The sequence below is a fragment of the Artibeus jamaicensis genome, unplaced genomic scaffold, assembly GCF_021234435.1.
Source record: "Artibeus jamaicensis isolate MK-2021 breed Jamaican fruit bat unplaced genomic scaffold, CSHL_Jam_final contig_519, whole genome shotgun sequence".
NCBI lineage: Eukaryota > Metazoa > Chordata > Mammalia > Chiroptera > Phyllostomidae > Artibeus > Artibeus jamaicensis.
In genome coordinates this window covers 54,962,896-54,981,248 of record NW_026521871.1, presented here as the reverse complement: position 1 = coordinate 54,981,248, position 18,353 = coordinate 54,962,896, and the positions used below count along the sequence as shown (strand labels likewise).

At 54.2% G+C, this 18,353-nt stretch overlaps 1 protein-coding gene and 1 pseudogene across 2 annotated transcripts; one reads left to right on the top strand and one right to left on the bottom strand.

The window, feature by feature from the left end:
• The first annotated feature begins 1,206 nt into the window (after positions 1–1,206).
• On the top strand, positions 1,207–17,973 carry TRAIP (TRAF interacting protein). 2 transcript variants are annotated; one of them, XM_053669582.1, is made up of 16 exons: positions 1,207–1,412; positions 6,506–6,563; positions 7,089–7,172; positions 7,733–7,804; positions 9,084–9,123; positions 9,669–9,796; positions 11,020–11,114; positions 11,538–11,651; positions 12,366–12,453; positions 13,061–13,150; positions 13,541–13,629; positions 14,572–14,727; positions 16,536–16,584; positions 16,835–16,984; positions 17,115–17,165; positions 17,377–17,973. In XM_053669582.1, exons 1-16 carry the CDS (start codon positions 1,315–1,317, stop codon positions 17,494–17,496), a joined length of 1,482 nt encoding a protein of 493 aa, XP_053525557.1. In that variant the 5' UTR covers positions 1,207–1,314; the 3' UTR covers positions 17,497–17,973. The 2 variants fall into 2 exon arrangements, with proteins under 2 accessions (XP_053525557.1, XP_036984553.2); XM_037128658.2 differs by lacking the exon at positions 7,733–7,804.
• On the bottom strand, positions 3,182–3,563 carry LOC119036733 (protein transport protein Sec61 subunit gamma-like; annotated as a pseudogene).
• Positions 17,974–18,353: the final 380 nt, after the last annotated feature.

The window sequence follows — 18,353 nt, the reverse complement described above, 5'->3', positions numbered from 1 at the left end:
GTTCCTTGATGGTGGTGACAGGTGCCTTTGGACTGTAGTAATCCATGTGGATGATGGGTCCTATGATGGATTTGTGCCAAAGAATAACCTCTGGGCTGCTGTCCTGACAAGTTCTGTTTAACAAGGAGTCCTTGTCTTAACCTAGACATAGAATTAGAACCCACCAAAACCCAGCCACCAGAGAGAGAGAGATCTTCCTGATAGCTGAATTGACCTTCCCTGGGTTGGGGAGAGGGTGCACCGTGGGTGTTGCACACAGGTTCTATGCAGCCCTCTGTATAGAATCCCTCTTCCTGGAACAACACCTGTGCTTTCCACATAGGCCCAAAGAATTCACTCTGAGTCTACTTCAGGTGGAACAAACCAGCTCTATATTATGGGGCTCTGCATAAGGCTTCTTCTGGTGAGAGGGGCATACCATTGCTAAAAATAGTTGAGTGAGGGCTCAGGAAGACTTGTCTCAGCCCCTACCGGCCCAGGCGAACCCACTCTCTTTCTCAGGGAAGACACAAAGGTAACTTCTGTGGTGTGGGAATAAGAAAAAAGAGTTTGTTAATCACTGGTCTATGAAACATCTGGGCCTCCAAAATTCCAATCCCACTGCAGTTCAGAGGCATAAATGATCCTCCTGGGAGCTAAGAGCTTAGCCCTGCCGCCTCCAAACTTGGGGATCGTCCGCCGTGCCTTGCTTGGATAAAGCCAGAGTGAGTTCAGGATGTCCTGAAGGGTTAGGAAACTGTGTCCATCTTTCCAAGATGACTCAACAGCCGACGGCTGGGAGGGTGGTCTGTGGGAACTGTGGGCTTCTAGCGTACGGTCCACCATTGTCCAAGCGCAGGGGACTCGTTCTCCATTGGGATCATCGTCCCTTTCCCCTGCCGCCGCGGTCTTGACTCTCACGAGGTCCAGAGAATGCTGCCCTGAGAGAACAGGGCCGAGGAGCCGGTGCCGCACTGGCAAGCCTCGCATCAGCTCTGGTTTGCCCTAGAAAGCGTTCTCACCAGCAGCGTAGCTGTTCCCACTCCGGATCCAGCGCTGAGCCCTTTTTGAGCTATACCCGCGACTGGTTGCGGCCCGCGCTCCACCCCGTGATTCTAATTGGCCTCAGGGCCGTTAAGCCCCGCCCCTAGGGTTCGTCCAATCCGAATTCAACCTTCGGGTTCCGCCTCCAAGTTTCGTGTAGCCACTTCCGGTCCTATCCCGGAAGTCGAGCTTTAGAGCCAAATTTGAAGGAGCTGAGGCTCGGGGACGCAGCCAAGAAGCTGGATCTTTCGCGGTTTCCACGGCTGCCTGGGCCCGTTGAGTCCAGTGATCATGCCTATCCGTGCACTATGCACCATCTGCTCCGACTTCTTCGACCACTCGCGCGACGTTGCTGCCATCCACTGCGGCCACACCTTCCACCTGCAGTGGTGAGTAACCACTGTTTCGGGGCTGGGCGGTTGCTCCAGTACGGCTACAGGACTGTGGGATGTCGGCCTCTGGGCTGCCAGCCCCCGGATCTCAGACGGGTGATGAAGGTGGCACTAGACGGGGCCCCACAGGAGGTTTCCGACCTGGGCAGAGGAGGGTCAGGGCAGGCTTTCCGCCGGAGGTGACAGCTGAACTGAGTGAGTCCAGGGGGACCGAGTTAGTTCAGTGAAGATAGGGGTAGGGACATTCATGATCGGCTTGCGAAGAGATGTGACTTCAAAACTATTAGTCCGGGCGGAGGTGAACTTTCACCAAACTGGTGAGCCCTTTTGTTTCTTCGAGGTAGAAACCTGATAGGCCTCTGGCTACGCAATTTGTCGGGGTTTGCTTGATGGTTTGGAATGCTTCTCTCCAGAGCCATCTCTTTGGTCAGACACCACAAGCAAAACTCAGTTAACACCTAAGGACAAGGAGGTGCTCCCATATCAAGCCGTGCTGCTAACCCTATGGGACCATTCTACTGAGCACAGATAGTTGGCAAAGATTCCTCTAGCAGCTGCGGATGAACTGGTTCAGAGCCCCTTGGCTCCTTTATTATTGTGGTAAACTATGCATAACAAACTTTACCATTATTTTCTCTTCCTTTTTTTAATATATATATTTTTATTGTAGTAAAGGTATGTAACATACAGTTTACCATTTTAACCATTTTTGGACTGTTACAAAGTATTTAACAAAGAAAACTTAATATGAAAAAGTACACAACCCTATTTTAAAATAGACCTTTTGGAGAGGGGTGAACACAGCTATTGTTTATACTCTCCCTAAGGCTTCTAACATGATAGTGTTTCCCCCTTTTGTCACCATTTCAATGTTCTGTTGCCCACTAGTTGTCATTATCTGTCCACGTGTTCTCTGGCTCAGGATTCGTAAAGGAATCAGATTCCTACAGTATTCCGTGGACATGGATGCCATCATCTAATTTCAGTAACTTTTTGTCCATAATTTTCTTTTAACTTGGGAGGGTGAGCTGTGCACATGGGGTTGACTTGCTGAGCTCAAAGATGCCTTCCATTTGGACCACTTGTAAGTGTACAAATCAGGGGCGTTAAGTACGTTAACATGTTGTGTAACCATTACCGCCATCTACTTACAGAACTCTTTTATCACTCCAGACAAATAACACTGTACCCATTAAACACTCGATCTCTATCCCTGCTCCTCAAAGCCCCCAGAATCCTCGGCTTTACCTTCTGTCTCCTCGAATTTTCCTATTCTAGGTGCCTCATAAAAGTGGAGACATATAATAGGTGTTTTTTTTAGCCCAGCATCATGTTTTCAAGGTTAATTCATATTGTAGCATGTGTGAGAATTTTATTCCTTTTTTTAAAGAACATTTTTTAATTTTAAAAAATTTGATTTGAGAAGCCATGGATTTGTTGTTCCACCCACTTGTGTAGTTACTGGTTGATTCCTGTAAATGGCCTAACCTGAGATTGAAGCTACAACCTTGGTATCTGGAAACTCTCTAATCACCTGAGCTATCTGGCCAGGGTGAAAGTTTCATAGCCTTTTATGACTAAACAATATTCTGTTACATGGAAATGCCACATTTTGTTTATCCCTTTACCTGTTAATGGACCTTGGTTTGTTTCCATGTTTTGGCTACTATGAATTATGCTACTATAAATATACAGGTATATATGTTTGAGTCCCTGCTTTCATTTCTTTTTAAAAAATATTTTATTCATTTATTTTTATTTTGAAATTACTTTAATTTAGAAATAGAAAACATCTGGGGAAAAATGAAAGAATGCAAAATATGCAGGTAATTTTTTTACTCCATGAGCTTCTCAAATCCTCTCATGGTGACCAATCCCCAAGAGGTAAAAACCCTCCTCTAAAAAGGTATTCAGCCACCCACAATGATGTTATTGATGGGGATATGGATCAATTTCACAAAAAAAGCCAATGAACCCCATTACAGCAAATGCTATTGCTGTTGCCATGGCAATCTTCTGGAACTCTTTTCTATCAGGTTTGGTGCATCTTTTCACCAGCCGAATTGAATTCTTCACAAACTGCCGACTGGGCTCAACGAACTGCATTACCCGGTCCATGATGCTGCCCACCGACACCTCGGGTGCTTGGGACAGGTAGCACAGGAGACGAAGGACCACAGCCCACCTCATTTTATTTTTAGAGAGAGGGAGAGGGAGGAAGAAAGAGAGAAAGGGAAGCATCAGGTGGTTGCGCCATGACCAGGGACTGAACCCTGGCTTGTGCTTTGACTGGGAATTAAACCAATGACCTTTCACTTTACGGGATGATGCCCAACCAACAGAGCCATTTCGGTCAGCTTTTGTTTCTTTTGGATTATACCCAGAAGTAGAATTACTGGATCATGCGGTAACTCTATGTTTAGTTTTTTTCTAGAGACTGCCTTACTGTTTTCCACATCAACTGCACTAGGTTTTCAGTTTCTCCACATCCTTGTGAATACTTGTTATTTTCTGTTTTTATTTTGTTTTTATAATAGCCATCTTAACAGGCATCTTCTTTTTTAGTGTGTGTTTACAGCTATCAGTTTCCCTCTTAGCACTGCTTTTGCTGTATTTCATAAGTTTTTGGCCTATTGTGTTTTCATTCTTTTAAGGTATTTTCTAATTTCCCTTGTAATTTCTTCTTTACCCATTGGTTGTTTAAAAGGGTGTTATTTAATTTCCTTGTATTTGTGAATTGTCCATTTTTCTTCTGTTACTGATTTTTAGTTTCGTTCCACTGTGATCAGAAAACATACTTTGTATGATTTCAGTCTTTTAAAATTTATTAAGACTTGTTTTGTGGCCCAACATGTGGTCTGTCCTGGAGAATGTCCCATGTGCACCTGAGAGAAATGTGTATTTGGCTGTTATTGGGTGGAGTATATGTCTGTTAGATCCAGTTGCTTTATTTTATTGTTCAAGGTCTCTGTTTCTGATTGTTTTGTCCATTATTGAAAGTGTAGGGTATTGACATCTTCAATTTTTGTTGTAGAACTATCTATATCTCCCTTCAATTCTCTCCAATTTTTTTCCATATATTTTTGGGCTCCGTTGTTAGGTGCGTATGTGTTTATAATTGTTATTGCTTCTTGGATTGAAACTTTTATCAATATATAAAGTCCTTCTTTGTCTCTTATAACCTTTTCTTTTTTCTTCTTCCTTAAAGTCTATTTTGTCTGACAATTAAGTAGGCACTTTAGCTCTCTTTGTTAATGTTTTTCTTATCCTGGTTGGGTAAGAAAATTTTTAATTTTCTTATTAATGGTTGGGATTCATTAATAAGTTTCTTTAATTTGTGGAATGATTTCTTTAATTACTTTTGGAAAATCATCAGCAATTATCTCTTCACGTATCGCCTCTGTTCCTTTATGTCTTCTGTATTAGTTTCTCATTTCTGCTCTGACAAGCTACCCCTTGGTGGACTTACGACAACACTAATATGTCATCCCGCAGTTCTGGAGGTCAGAAGTCTGAAGTGGGTTGTGCTGGGTTAAACTCGAGGTTCGTAGGTGGGGCTTCCCTTTGGCTCACGGCCCCTCTCTCCATCTGCAAAGCCAGCCGTGTTACCTCTTCAGATCTCTCTGTATGACTCTGACACTCCTGCCCCACTTGTAAGTGTCCTTGCGATCACATGGGGCACACCTGGATGGGTAATCCCCTATCCGAAGACTCTTAATAAACCACATCTGCAAAATCGCTCTCGTCATGTAAGGTAAGGTGTTCACAGGTTTTAGAAATTAGGATGTAGACTTCTCGGGGGAGGACATTATTCTGGCTCACATTCTTTCTGAAACTCCTGATTACGCGTGCGCTGCACTGTCTCACAGCATCTTCTGTGTCGCTTACATCTCTTTAGTTCTCAGTGTTTCCTCCGCCTTGTTGTTCAGTATTCGAATTCTTCAGCTGTGTCCAAACTGCTCTGAAACCCGACCACCAAATTCGTAACTTTGGCCACTTTGTCAGTTACAGCACTTCTGTTTGGCCGCCTTTTATTTTCTGATTCTCTACCAACATTTGCAATCTTGGTTCGATTTATTTCACATGGCATGTTGTGGCCTGTGTCCGATGTCTCTGTGGGTGTGTTTTCGTTGGCACTTCTAGTGTTTTTTTTCTTGTGCGACTGTTTAAAAAAAACTATTTTGTTGAAATATAACCTATCATGTAAAGTACACATATAGTAAAAGTATGGCTTGCGCAGTTTTCACAAACTGAAGGAGACAGGAAAGAAGGCATCAGCGTTCCAGAAACCTCCCGGTGCGCCCTTCGCGGTGCCCGCGCGCCGCCTCTCCCGCACACGAGGGTGCCCGCCCTCCTGACTGCCAACAGCACAGATGAGTTTTGCCTACTGTTTTACTTTATGTAAATGCCTTCGTACACAGTGTACCTTTTTTTCTGGTATCTGGCCTCTCTTCCTCCGTGTTATGTTTATGTGATTCATTTGTAGATCTATTCATTCTCATTGCTGTGTAGTATTCTATCGTGTATGGTTATATGTTGTGTGTAGTATCTGAAAAGGCATTAAAGCCTAGGACAACGGCGTCATCCTCCGAAAAGCCTTGTTTCTTCCTTGTCCCTGGGCGTGGGAGAGTTCACTACTAGGGGATGGTTCTAAAGTTTAAGGCTTGAGGTTTTGTTGGACCAGACAGATAGATGTTGCAAAGCTGGGCTGTGTTTTGCTTTTACTTCTTCTTGCTTTCACTTCTAGTTTACCCTTCCTTTGAGAATATAGCCTTCCAGAGTCCCAGCCAAAGAGGGGGTGTTATTAGGATCCCTGACTCTGGGGGACTCTGGGTTTTGACTGTTACCCCTCGCCGAAGCCCAGAAGGTTCACAAGAGAGCAGCTCAGTGGCAGGAAGGGCCAAGCCAGCGGGGCCAGAAAAGGGCCTCATGGGGTGTGCTGTCCCCGCCCGGGGCGCTGCCCTTGGTGTGGTCGGGCATTGGTCCAGGAAGGGCAGGACGGGCCCGTCTGTGGTCAGCATGCCTACCTGGCCTGTGTATCTCCAGCCAAGCCACAGCTCACCAGTCTGTTCTTCTGTGTCTCGTTGCAGCCTCATCCAGTGGTTCGACACAGCACCCAGTCGGACCTGCCCACAGTGCCGAGTCCAGGTGAGGGCGGTGGGGTGGAAACACCACAGCTCGGACACGTCCTCCTTGCCAGCGAGCAGGAACGAGGGAAGGCCTCTGAAGCGGATACCTTTCTCTGACCCCTTTGGGCCCTCGTGGTTTGAGGCTGGTTGAACCTCACTAGTGCTTTTGAGCGGCTCGGCAGGCCTGCTTATACCCACGGGTAACTGGCAGATGCACTCATTGCCTGGCTCGTTCTCTCCCTGGGCAGGTTTGGCACCCTTCCCTGCCTTTTCCTATTTTCTCAATGCCTGGTACCTAGAGCTGGGGAGTCTTCTGAGTGGTCGCGATCTGGGTCCGCAGAGACAGGACTTCAGTAACCACCAACCAAGAGTGGCACCAGCTCGGGGCACCGACAGGGCTACAGAGGTCATGTGCCTCCGAGGAACACAGTGCGAAATGTCAGGCCTGAGGACGGACCAGGCTGCGTGTTAGGCTGCACGTAGCCCCGTCCTCCTCGCCCACGACCCAACCACTCACTCACACTCTTTCTTGTTCCCCTTCCAGGTTGGCAAGAGAACCATTATCAATAAGCTCTTCTTCGACCTTGCCCAGGAGGAGGAGGGTGTCCTAGATGCCGAATTCTTAAAGGTACCCGGAATGTATCTCATGCTACTGAACCCCCAGCTCTCTGAGAGCTCTTTCTGCCCCCACCCAGGGAGAGTACCCAGAGTAGGAGGTGGATTTCCACAGGGGAGACTTTGCAGAAAGTTCAAGGCAGAGGCAAGGAGAGCAGAGAACAAGGGAGGTTGAGAGCGTCGTTGGAGACATGCCCTGTGAGCTCTCCCCTTGGGACTTCAAAGCAACTCCGACTCAGGTCAGAGGGCCTCTCTCAAGGCCCCTCACCTTGCCAGGGCTCTTCGACCGTCCCCCACGGCCCACTTTGCTGCTTGGACAGTCAGAGACAGATTTGAAAATGCTTCCAGTCCTCAGCCAGGGAAGGTACACGGACCCTTTGTTTATAAACCTGGCTGTGTCTCAAAACTGCCCAGGGAGCTCGGCACGGGCTCGGTGCCTGTGCCTTTCCCAGGAATAGAGGGCAGAGCCCTGGAAACAATGTGTGCAGCCAGGGTGGAAACCCACACTGCAGGCGAGGGCGGGTGCGTCCCCTCCTGCACTCCCACTGCTTTTCCTCCACGTCTGCGGTGCAGGTGCAGCTTCCTTTGTGCACAAGGGACCGGATTGGCAGAAACCTCTCAAGGAAGTGGGATTGGAGTTCGCAAGTGAGCCTGGGCTGTGAGGGTTAATTTGCTGGGCATCTGTCAGATCGGGGCTCATTTGGCCCTGGCTCCAGGGTGCCATGATGTCCTTGAAACCTCACTGCTTCAGGAACATGGAGCTTTTGTGCTTAAAGCCAGTATGTTCATCGTCATGGTAACTGCTCCCAGTTTTAAGCCGTGTTCTCCCTGCGATACAGGCAACAAAGGCAGCTCCATTTCTTTCCAGCTTTCAAAGTCAGATGTAGGAGACAGGGAGGCAAGGGCTTGGAACGCATCCTGCTTGCATGTGGCAGGAGCTGGGGGTCTAGGGATAGTTTTTCTTCTCAGGCAGCCCCTGCACACCCTTCTCAACCCACCATGTCCACCTCGAGATGTTTAGCCTACACTGACCAACCCAGCCACCGAACATACCTGCCCCAGAGTCCTGAGTGGAGAGTTTGGCCACATGGGGCTTATCCAACCTACTGGGTCATGCGTGAGGTTCTGAGTCTGTGTTGACGTGGAGAAGGTGATCTGGAGGAGGATTGGTCTGGTTCCATCCAGCTACCCTCCTGGACCCTTGGCCAAGCCTGTTGCTTCTACAGAGCCTACTTTTCCTGCTTATGGATGAGGCCCCCTCTTGCCCATGGAGATGCTGAATCCTCTGGACTTCTGAACGGGAGCTGAGCGCAGCTCTGCCCCAGCCTCTCGGCAGTCCTGCAGCAGTGCTCCGCAGTGCACACACAGCCTGGCTAGAACCTAGCACGAGTCTCACCCAGCGGCCCGAAGCTGCCCCGGCTCACCAACCATATTCACCCCAGGGCTGGAAGATCCGTGGCACACAGAGCCAGCTTAGAGCTTGGATGAAAGGGGGCCGAGGCAGGCAGGACCCCAGGGTGGAGGGCAGGAGTGGTAGCCCAAGGTGCTTGGCCCACCTTGTGTCCCCGCCGAGGGTAGCTGGTGCCCAGAGAGGGTGCAGGCCAGCAGAGGAAGCAGTGGAAGCCACCGCCAGGGCACTGAGCGCACAGGCCCAGCCTCACATCTCTTACTCTGTTCTGCCTCTTTCCCTGTCTGGGTATCTTATCCCTGAGATTATTTCCCCCCAGCTTGCCCAGTTTTTAAAAAGGCGCACAGAGTTGAAGCAAGGCGTACCTCTGCATCATCGGCTCAGTCTGGTCCTGGGGTGCAGCAGAGAGCGGCAGGCTCCATCCTCCCCTCCCAGGGCTGCCCATAGCCCGTGGGAGGCCGAGGGGAGGCCGGCCGTGGTGTCTTACTGCTGCTTATGGTGGGTGTTGCCTTACAGAATGAACTGGATAACGTCAGGGCCCAGCTTTCCCACAAAGGTGAGTTACCGAGAGACAAGGGGCCGTGGGCAGCCTCGGACTTGGGAGCTGGTGCGAGCGGTGCTGGGAGGAAAGCTGTCAGTCTGCTGGTGGGCTGGGCCTCACCCTGCTCCGTGCGCCAGAGCATCTTGCCCGCGCTCATGACTGAAGGGGAGAGGAAGGGCTGGGGACCAGAGCCATCCGCCTCGCCCGGCACTCGGGCTGGGAAGGGCTGCCTGATGCACCGGAGTGTGTATAGGAGGGGTTTCGGCCACAGAGTTTGGCAGGAACCTGCATGCCTTCTGGGATGGTGACCTAACTAGACCGGTGGGAGTGGGGAGCAGTGGAGTCTTTACTCAGGTAGACCAAGCCGCAGAAAGAGGGTCTTGTCCCATGAAGGAGACTCTAGCTTGGCTTCCCTGCTTTGGGGCGTGCCAGAGAGAGAGGCCTGCCCCCCATTTCTCTGGCCTGGGACTTGTTCTTCACCTCTCTCTGGGGTGGGCGCTGGAGCCCAGAAGCCCGGGTTCTTATGCTGACAGGTGGGTGAGCATGTCTCTTTTCTCCAGAGAGGGAGAAACGGGACAGCCAGGACGTCATCGACACTCTGCGGGCCACGCTGGAAGAACGCAACGCCACCGTGGAATCTCTGCAGGGGGCCTTAGACGAGGCCGAAATGCTGTGCTCCACCCTCAAGGTGTGTCCCCGGGTCCTGTGGGCGCGCGGTTGATGGGAGACGTAGCCCCAACCCTGGGCTCACCACGCTGGGCTCGCCTGGTTCTGCCCCGGGCAGCAGCTCGGTGTGTGCCGTTGTAAAATGGAGGCGAATCCCCTGGTCCCCAGGCCCCCCAAACTGTACCCACCCAGCTCATAAGAAAAAGGCCACATTGACCACACCTATAAATTTTGTCCCAAGTGGTTTGGAGAGGTGAGGGCTTCCCCACACTTCATGGAGGGGCTGCTCAGCCATGACCTTGGTGAGGCTGGGCCATGTTTCCAGAGTGGTTTGTACTCCACCGATGAAGCCTGGAGAAACTGCCATCCGCACTCTAGTCCTCGGTCAGGCTGCTCTCTGGAGCCAGACCAAACAGCACCCCAGGGAGGAGCAGCGGCCTTTGAAGTTGGCTGTGCTGAGCTGACCGGGCAGATCAAAGCCTGCAGAGCCAGCCGTTCTAGATCCAGATGAATTTTCTATCAGCCTGGGTTGGTGAGCCTCTTGCTCTCCAAGGGGCACGAGGCGATTGATCTGAAGGCACAATTGGTATTCTGGCCTTGTAGCCGGGAGCGGGCGTCGCAGGATGCCGTTGGAAAGGGGAAGGGAGGCGGCATCCTTGTGAACAGAGTGGGCCCCGGGTGTTCATTGTCCATGTTCCCGCTTGGTGGCTGGTCTGGACCACGTGGCCTGGCCAGTGCAGGGGAAGGAGTGATGATGAGCCCCTGGCTGCACAGCGGGCACCTATGACAGTGTTCCCAGGGGTGGAGAGGTCCTGTGCCGAGGGCAGCCTGGCTGCTGCCCCTGGCTCAGCCCCACTGTCCTGGCCACTGTCCTGGCCACTGTTCGTGAGTCTGGATGGTGGACAGTGAGGCCTGGCTTTGGGCTTTGGGCTTCGGGCTTCTTCCACTCCCTGCACAACATGCGCGAGAGCCCGGGGCACAGGAGTGTGGCAGCCCACAAGGGGCCTGGGGTGCCGGCCTGGGGTGCACCTATCCTAAGACCTGTGTCAGGGGATGCAAGCAGGGAGGTAAGGCGGCTGCTGGCCTAGGGCCTCTTAGCAGAAAAAACACAAGCTAGAATGGGACCCAGGAGCCTTGCCCCCCTGAGGGTTGGGGACACATGGTTCTCAGCATCTGCAAAAGCAGAGTCCTAGGGTGGAGTCCCTCTCTGAGCAACAGGTATGTGTGGGTGTGTTTGCTCTTCAGAAGCAGATGAAGTTCTTGGAGCAGCAGCAGGATGAGACCAGACAGGCACGGGAGGAGGCCCGCCGACTCAGGGGCAAAATGCAGACCATGGAGCGGTGAGCTTGGAGCCAGGGCCCCTGGGTGGCACAGCTCATAGGACTACAGCGGGAGCTGAGTCACCTCTGTGGCTCTAATCTCCATAGGCCGTGGGGGAACTCAGGCCAATTGGGTCTCTTTGCTCAGGCTCTGGGCACCGGTTGCCTGTGGCCACACAATCTGGGAGGTCTTTTGCTCCAAGGACCGCTCTCCAGGGACTGCTGACCTTGAGGACCTCTGTCAGGCGCCCTCTTCCCCAGCAGCACCCTTGCAACTGTGCTCAGCTCTGCTGCGGGGCCTTTCTTTGGGCAGACCTGCCTGCTGAAGCATCCTAGCAGGCCAGGCTGTCACCATAGCAACAGTAGCAAGGGGAGGTAGAGCTGCACTGGGTACCTACCCATCAGCCTCCAGATTTTAAATGCCGTGGGCTGGGTGTTTTTCAGGATTGAGCACCTACTCAAGAGCCAGCGGCCTGAAGTGGAGGAGATGATCCGAGACATGGGCGTGGGCCAGTCAGCAGTGGAGCAGCTGGCTGTGTACTGCGTGTCCCTCAAGAAGTGCGTCGTCTGGCCCCTCTGTCCAAGCCCAGGAGCCGAGCCACGGCCCCCCAGCCATGGCTCTCCACCTGCTGCCCCTCTCTTGCAAGGCAGAGCAGGCAGAGTTAAGGGGCAAGCTCTGGAGCCATGCTGCCTCAGTTTGAACCCTGACCCTCCCTCTCATCGTGTGGCCAGAGCTGTTTTTTAGCCTCTGTGACCCTCAGCTTACTGAATGGAGATAGTAACAACTAGCCTCTTGGGGTCATTGAGAACTGGGTGATGATAGCATTATTCTGAGGAGGCTGGCACAGCTCTGTGGGCCGTCAGCCCTGTTGCAGTATTGGCAGCCTGTCCCATCAGCACTATTACTGACCCTGCCTGCCCGTGTCAGAAACTTTGCTCAGATTCTCCAGTACTAAGGGTAGGAGGTTGGGGAAACAGCCACTCAGCTGACAGGCACTGAGGATCCAAGATGCCTCCTGTGGGGGCCAGGTGGTGTAGGGGCCTCCTGAGTGAGGCTGGGGCTCCCTGCACACCTCAAACCACCAGCACCTGCAGGGCACTGGATGCAGGACCCTCCTCGTGCCAGCCTGCTGAGCTCAGGCATCAGAGCAGGAAAGAGAGCAGGGGAGGGGCTGGGCTGGGCTGGGCTGGGCTGGGCTTTGTGTTTGGCTGGTGCTCAGTCTGACTGGTGGGTGTCTTGTTCTGACCTGTCTTTCTTTGGCCCCTGTGTAGAGAGTACGAGAATCTGAAAGAGGCACGGAAGGCCTCAGGGGAGCTAGTAGACAAGCTGAAGAAGGACTTGTTTTCTTCCAAAAGCAAGGTACCTTAGTGGGGAGCAGAGGGTGAAGGGAGGGGTGGCTGTTCTTTTTCCATGCTTGCTCACATCTCCTGAGCAAGGCCGCGGGGCCTGGTGGTGCAGCCGATTCCATGGGGCCGTCGGATGGTTCATGGAGACGGGTTACTGGCCTTCACTGGCATTGGCTGTGGCCACGTGGCTCGTCCATTTAGGGTGGCAGGCCATGCAGGTACTTTCCTAATACATGCTCCCCTCTGCTCTTCCTGGTTCCTGGACACCTCTCAGCTGGCAGGGGAGCACAGGTCCCAAATGTGACAGCTGCAAAGGTCTGCTTTTGTACCAGGCCCAGAGTAGAAGGGCCCTTGGAACCTGACTTGGTCATCACCGCCACTCTTATTTCTGGGCCCAGCGCATCCGTGGCTGCAGGGTATAAGGAGCAGTGCTTGCTCCTGAGTGGCTCCAGAAGGACATTGCTGGACTACAGCTCAGCCCCCTGGAGCTGGGGCCTCCCTCATGTGTCCCCATAATCTTCTGGACCCTGGTCTACCATGAGCATGTGCTGGGTAGCAGCCAATGGGGGCAGGGCACACGGCCACCCCTGGCCCATCCTTTATTCCCTATGCTTTTGTAGTTGCAGACAGTCTACTCGGAACTGGACCAGACCAAGTTGGAGCTGAGGTCAGCCCAGAAGGATCTGCAGAACGCTGACAGGGAAATCGCGGTGAGGATCACCCCTGGCTGGTGGGGAGTGAGGGGTGGTTTGTGTGCCCTCCTAGAGCACCGCTGGGCTAGCTGTTCCTGGAACCTGTTGGCCAGTCGGTGCTGGTGGTTCTGGGCTCTGTGTATCCTCCTGGGTCAGGGTGGGCCAGGACCTCGACCCTGGTCTGGAGCCTGGGTAGACTGCATGGGGGGTCTTCACTCAAGGTCTGTCCTGGACCTACAGCCCCGAGAGCAGCAGAAGAAGGGCTTTGCCTCTGCAGCCCCACAGTGGGCCTCAGGCCTTGTTCTGTTCCCAGAGGCCTCGCCTTCTGTGTGCTGTTCAAGTCCTCAGCAGTCTGCCTGCACTTGATGCCTCGCCTTTCTTTCACACTTTTCTCTTTCCTTCCCCAAGAGCCTGAAAAAAAAGCTAACGATGCTGCAGGAAACCCTGAACCTGCCACCAGTGGACAGTGAGACTGTGAACCGCCTGGTTTTAGAGAGGTTGGTCGACCCTCTGGGCTGGTGCGGGCCTCCAGCTGCAGGAGCTCCTTGGGAAGGGTCTTCAGTCCCCCTGGCTCTGGTGGGGTGGGTGGTCCACATGGCCGTGAGGATGGTGGTGCTCCCGCACTGGGGGACAGCGAAGACTTAGCTGGAAAGCAGCACTGAGGCAAGTTCTAGGCTCTGACAAGGAGAGGCCAGGGTGGGCCAGGGAAGGCCTACAGATGGTCGCAGAAGGGGAGGCAGCGTTGACTGTCTCTGGGCAGCTGTTTATGGGATTGCCCACCAGATGCATCTGTCAGCCTCAGATTCTGAAACAAACAGGAAACTATTTGGGAAAGATTGCTCCTCTGGTCCTGGGAATGCATGCATGGGAGCTGCCAGCAGAGGGAGCCAAGAGGCAGAGGGATGCAGGTCCCTGCCTGCTCCTGAGCATTCTGTCCTCAGGACAGTCTCTCACTTGGCTGCCCAGACAAGGCCGCAGCACCCAGCGACCCAGCCAGCCCCTTACTGACCCACTCTCAGTGTCCTTCGGGAAGTCGTTCTGTGCCCTTCTCTTCCCCACATCCAGTTAGCTGCTGGAGCCTGCCCACCTAACTTCTGGGGCCTCCTGCCCCTTTCCCTTGCCACCACCTCCCCCTATGGCTTGTGGCCCATCCTTTCACTCATTCTGTGTGGGCCTGCAGCCCCCCTGGCCATGCTCCTCCTAGAATTTGGGGGAAATCTATGGGAGCTGATGGTGGTTGCCTGTTCCATTTGTCGCAGTAGAATTATCCTTCACTCCCATCATTTCAGGGTGGCCTCAGGAGGTGACTAGCATCCCCAACTATACAGAGGGTATTTAGAAGACATCAAGGACCCCATGGGGCCATCTCTGATGCTTGGGGGGCTGTTGTCCTGGGCTGCCCCTGTGGTCCTGAGTAACCAGTCTCTCTGTGCCTCTAGCCCAGCCCCTGTAGAGATGCTGAACCTGAAGCTTCGGCGGCCAGCCTTCAGTGATGAGATCGACCTCAATGCCACCTTTGATGTGGATACCCCCCCAGCCCGGCCCACCGGCATTCGGCATGGCCATGCCAAGAAGCTCTGCCCAGAGACGGCACAGTAAGTAATAGCCCCTGGCCCTGTCTATAGCCTGGAGGGAAGATGGCTAAGAGATCTCTGTAGGCCCTGCCCTAGCAGCTCTGAGCAGCTCATGGGGCGGTAAGGGTCGCCCAGCTTTGGAAAGGCTTTGGTTCCAGCCACGTTTCCTTTCCTCTCCTGAGTACGCTCTCTGTCACAGCCTTTCTCACTTGTGTCATTACCCTGCACCATCACCCTTCAGGCAAGGCTGCTGGGATGTGAATTGGGGAGAATGCAGGGGTCCCAGTGGGGGCAAGTATTGGCTAATGGTGTGATGGGTGTGTGCTCTTGGAATGCCTGCCCACCGGAGTCCTGAGCCAGGGATCCTGCACCTCCTCCCCCTTTGTGTGCCTCTCAGATTCATGTTTGAGGCAGGGCCGTCTCAAACCACGGAGCCCAGGCCCGCACCCCATACCTGGGTGGCCAGCCCGCAGGGGCAGGTAGGAGAGGCTATGTGGAGCTGTGGGGGGGGTGGGCACTCACTGGGGTGCAGAGGCACTGGGAGCGGGGAGGCTTTCTCCTTGGCCACGCAGACCAAGTGTATTTCAGCATGGAGACGAGAACGACTCGCGTATACACGTAGGTACGCGCTGCTCAGGTAAGGGGGCTCAGGGCTGAGCAGGTTTCCTTGTAGTCAAAGACTTTGGGCCTGCGAGAAAGAAATCGAGATGTGGGGCCCTGGAGATGGAGGAGGCCCGGGGAGAGGGAGGGCAAAAGGGACGCTGGCTGGGCTCCCCCTCCCCCGACCGCAGGGGTGGAGCCACCTGTGCCCCAGACAATGAGCAGCATGCCCAGCGCGTGCGCTGCAGTTGGGGGCCTTCCCGGTGCCCGGTCCACACTCTGGCCTCTTCGGGTGGCCTTTTCTCTAGCTGTAAAGTTGGAATGTGGATACCCGGGCCTACAGGTTGCTGGACCTTTTGGAGACATTGCTACCATCTTTAGGGCCTGCAGGGCATGTGAGGGAGCCTGGGATCCCCCCAACTTGGATCAGCCTCTGCAAACTCAGAATTGCAGCAAACAAAGGGTCTTCCCATGGTATTCATGTGACCCCACCATGACTCGGGGGACAGGAGCAGAGGGTCCAGAGTCAGCAGGCCCTGATTCTGCCCCTGTGCTCGTGGCTTTGAGAAGCCACAGGGTCAACTGTGCATCACCATCCTCCCACCCACCTAGGAAAACACAGGAGGGAAGGTGTCCAGCTGTTAGGGTCCCAGCAATAGAACAGAAACACTGCACCCAGCTCTGGGGCTAAGGATGGGAGGCTAGGGCCTGAGGCCATGACCTGTTCTGCTCCAGGCCCCGTCCACACAGGATATCTAGATTATCTAGGGAGATGGCTTGGGCCTGTGTTCCGAGAGTGCTTTTTGGGCTGCTGACCTCACTGAAGGTTTCCTGGAGTGGTAGCCCCCCTCTGGGCAGACAGAACGGGGCCTGAGCTCGTGAGATGTGTCCACCTGGATCAGGGCATGGCTGCATCAGTGGGGCTGTCCTGCCCCACAGGGCCTGGGACATGGTGAGGTGCCTGTGGGTTTGGGGAGCATTGGAATTAGCCTGCCCCGGAGTGGAAAGCCATAAGACTGGGACATGGTCCGACCTCCCCTGCCTCCACCACTCTGGCAGCTGTGGCTGTCCAGCAATTCACAGATGTGCACCTGCAGAGAGGGTCCCAAGGGGCCTTGCCTAGCACAACAGCAGCCATGCCACATGGTGGTTCTGCAAGGGGTATGTCCTGAGCCCAATCACCCTGTCCCTGTGCTTGCTCACCTGTGCGTTGCCCTTATGTCTCACAGCTCTCCCATTCAGGATGCTCCCAAGAAGGTGTCCAAAGCCTGCAGGCAGGTAAGGCCCCCAGTCAGTCGCCATCCGGTCCTGGCCCAGACTGAGTGTGGAGCCGGGCTTCCGTGAGGGAAGGCCCTCTCAGCCCTGGCCCAGGACCGACACCCTTCAGAGCCACCCTTGGAACCCTGCTCGTGGTCCTCCCTGCCTCCCAGCAAGGCATCAGAGGTCCTGATCCTGTCCCACCACCACTGCCCACCCCTCCGTGCCGCCATCCGGCTCATCAAGTCTGGCTCTGGTGTGTCCCCTGCAGGAGACCCAGCTCTCGCTGGGCGGCCAGCACTGTGTGGGAGAACCAGATGAGGAGCTGGCTGGCGCCTTCCCTCTCTTCATCCGGAATGCCGTCCTGGGCCTGAAACAGCCCAAGAGAGCCAGGGCAGAGTCCTGCCGCAGCACAGATGCAGTGAGTATGGCTTCCCACAAGGGGCAAGTGCCAGCCCTCTCAGGAGGGGGTGCGGTAGCCAGCCGCCACTGCACCCCCCCCACCCGCCTCGCTCATTAGCCTGGTTCACTCATCTCTTCTTTTCCTTTAGGTGCGGACCGGCTTCGATGGTCTTGGGGGCCGGACAAAATTCATCCAGCCTGTATCCTTGTTCTGTGGCTTTGGGCAAGCTGAGCTATCAAGTCCACACTGTCCCTTACTAGTGCCCCAGGCCCCAGCCTGCTGGGGCCTGCAGCCTCAAATTTGCAGAGCCAGGCCTCGCTGAGCACAGCAGGGTGGCCCACCCCAGTCTCAGCCTTCCTCTCCTGCACCTCAATCCCCTACTTCGGCCTTTTCCTTGACATCTCCTTCAGACTGACACAACTATTATCCGCCCACTACCTGTGAAGCCCAAGGCCAAGGCGAAGCAGAAAGTCGGGGCCAGGAAGGGGCTCCCTCCCTCCCAGGCCAAGCTGGACACTTTCCTGTGGTAGAGAGAACAGTGCATCTGATTGATGGCCACATGGATGCCTCTGACTTGTATGTCCAAGACCGACTCAGCGGGGGTTTGTGGGGCAGAGCCCCTCTCCCAGGACCAGTCTCAAAGGCTGTGGTGGACAATAAGTGGGGCTGAGGGTCAGGCCTAGAGGATGTGCTTTTCCGTAGCATACCCTGGCCCGCCGCCACCATACTGGGCCTAGCGGTCACCGTTGCCACCAGCGGGGCTTGCTCCTTGTTGGAAGCGCCTATTTATTGCCAGGACCACATGTTGGGCCACTTCTGATCGTCCAGACCAGGTCGGCTGTGTGGACCAGGGTGCCGGAGACTTCCCAGGCGGCTTTAGCCTGCCCAAGCTCTGCCTGCTTCTGGCTTCTTGCTAGGCATGGCCTGGGCCCAGCAGAATGGGGATGGGGGGCAGTGGTAGGGAGAGAATAGGGGCAAGTTTTCTGTGTTGGAAATAAAAAAAAAAATAGACTCTTTTCTTCCTGGGTCTGGGAGCACAAATTTGCACTTTGGAAACCGTCCGGCGTGACTTTCTAAAGCAGGACCTGCACCCAGGCTCGGACCCTCAGGCACGGAGCCGCTGACAGGGCGCGGAGACTTGAGTGAGAATGCGGTCACTGCGGCCTTGTCCGCAGACGGTCCCCTGGGCGCAGCCCAGCGCCCTCGGAAGGTCTAAAGGGACAGCCCAGTGCCCAGTGCCTTTCTGCTTTTTCGGCCAGAAAGGCTTTGTTGGGCCATTAGCAGACAGCAGAGGTGGCGGGACGGAAACCTCGGACACACACGAGGAGCACGGCTCGCTTCAGCCGTCGGGAAGCCAAATCCGGCGGTCCCCGAGGTGTGGGAGACT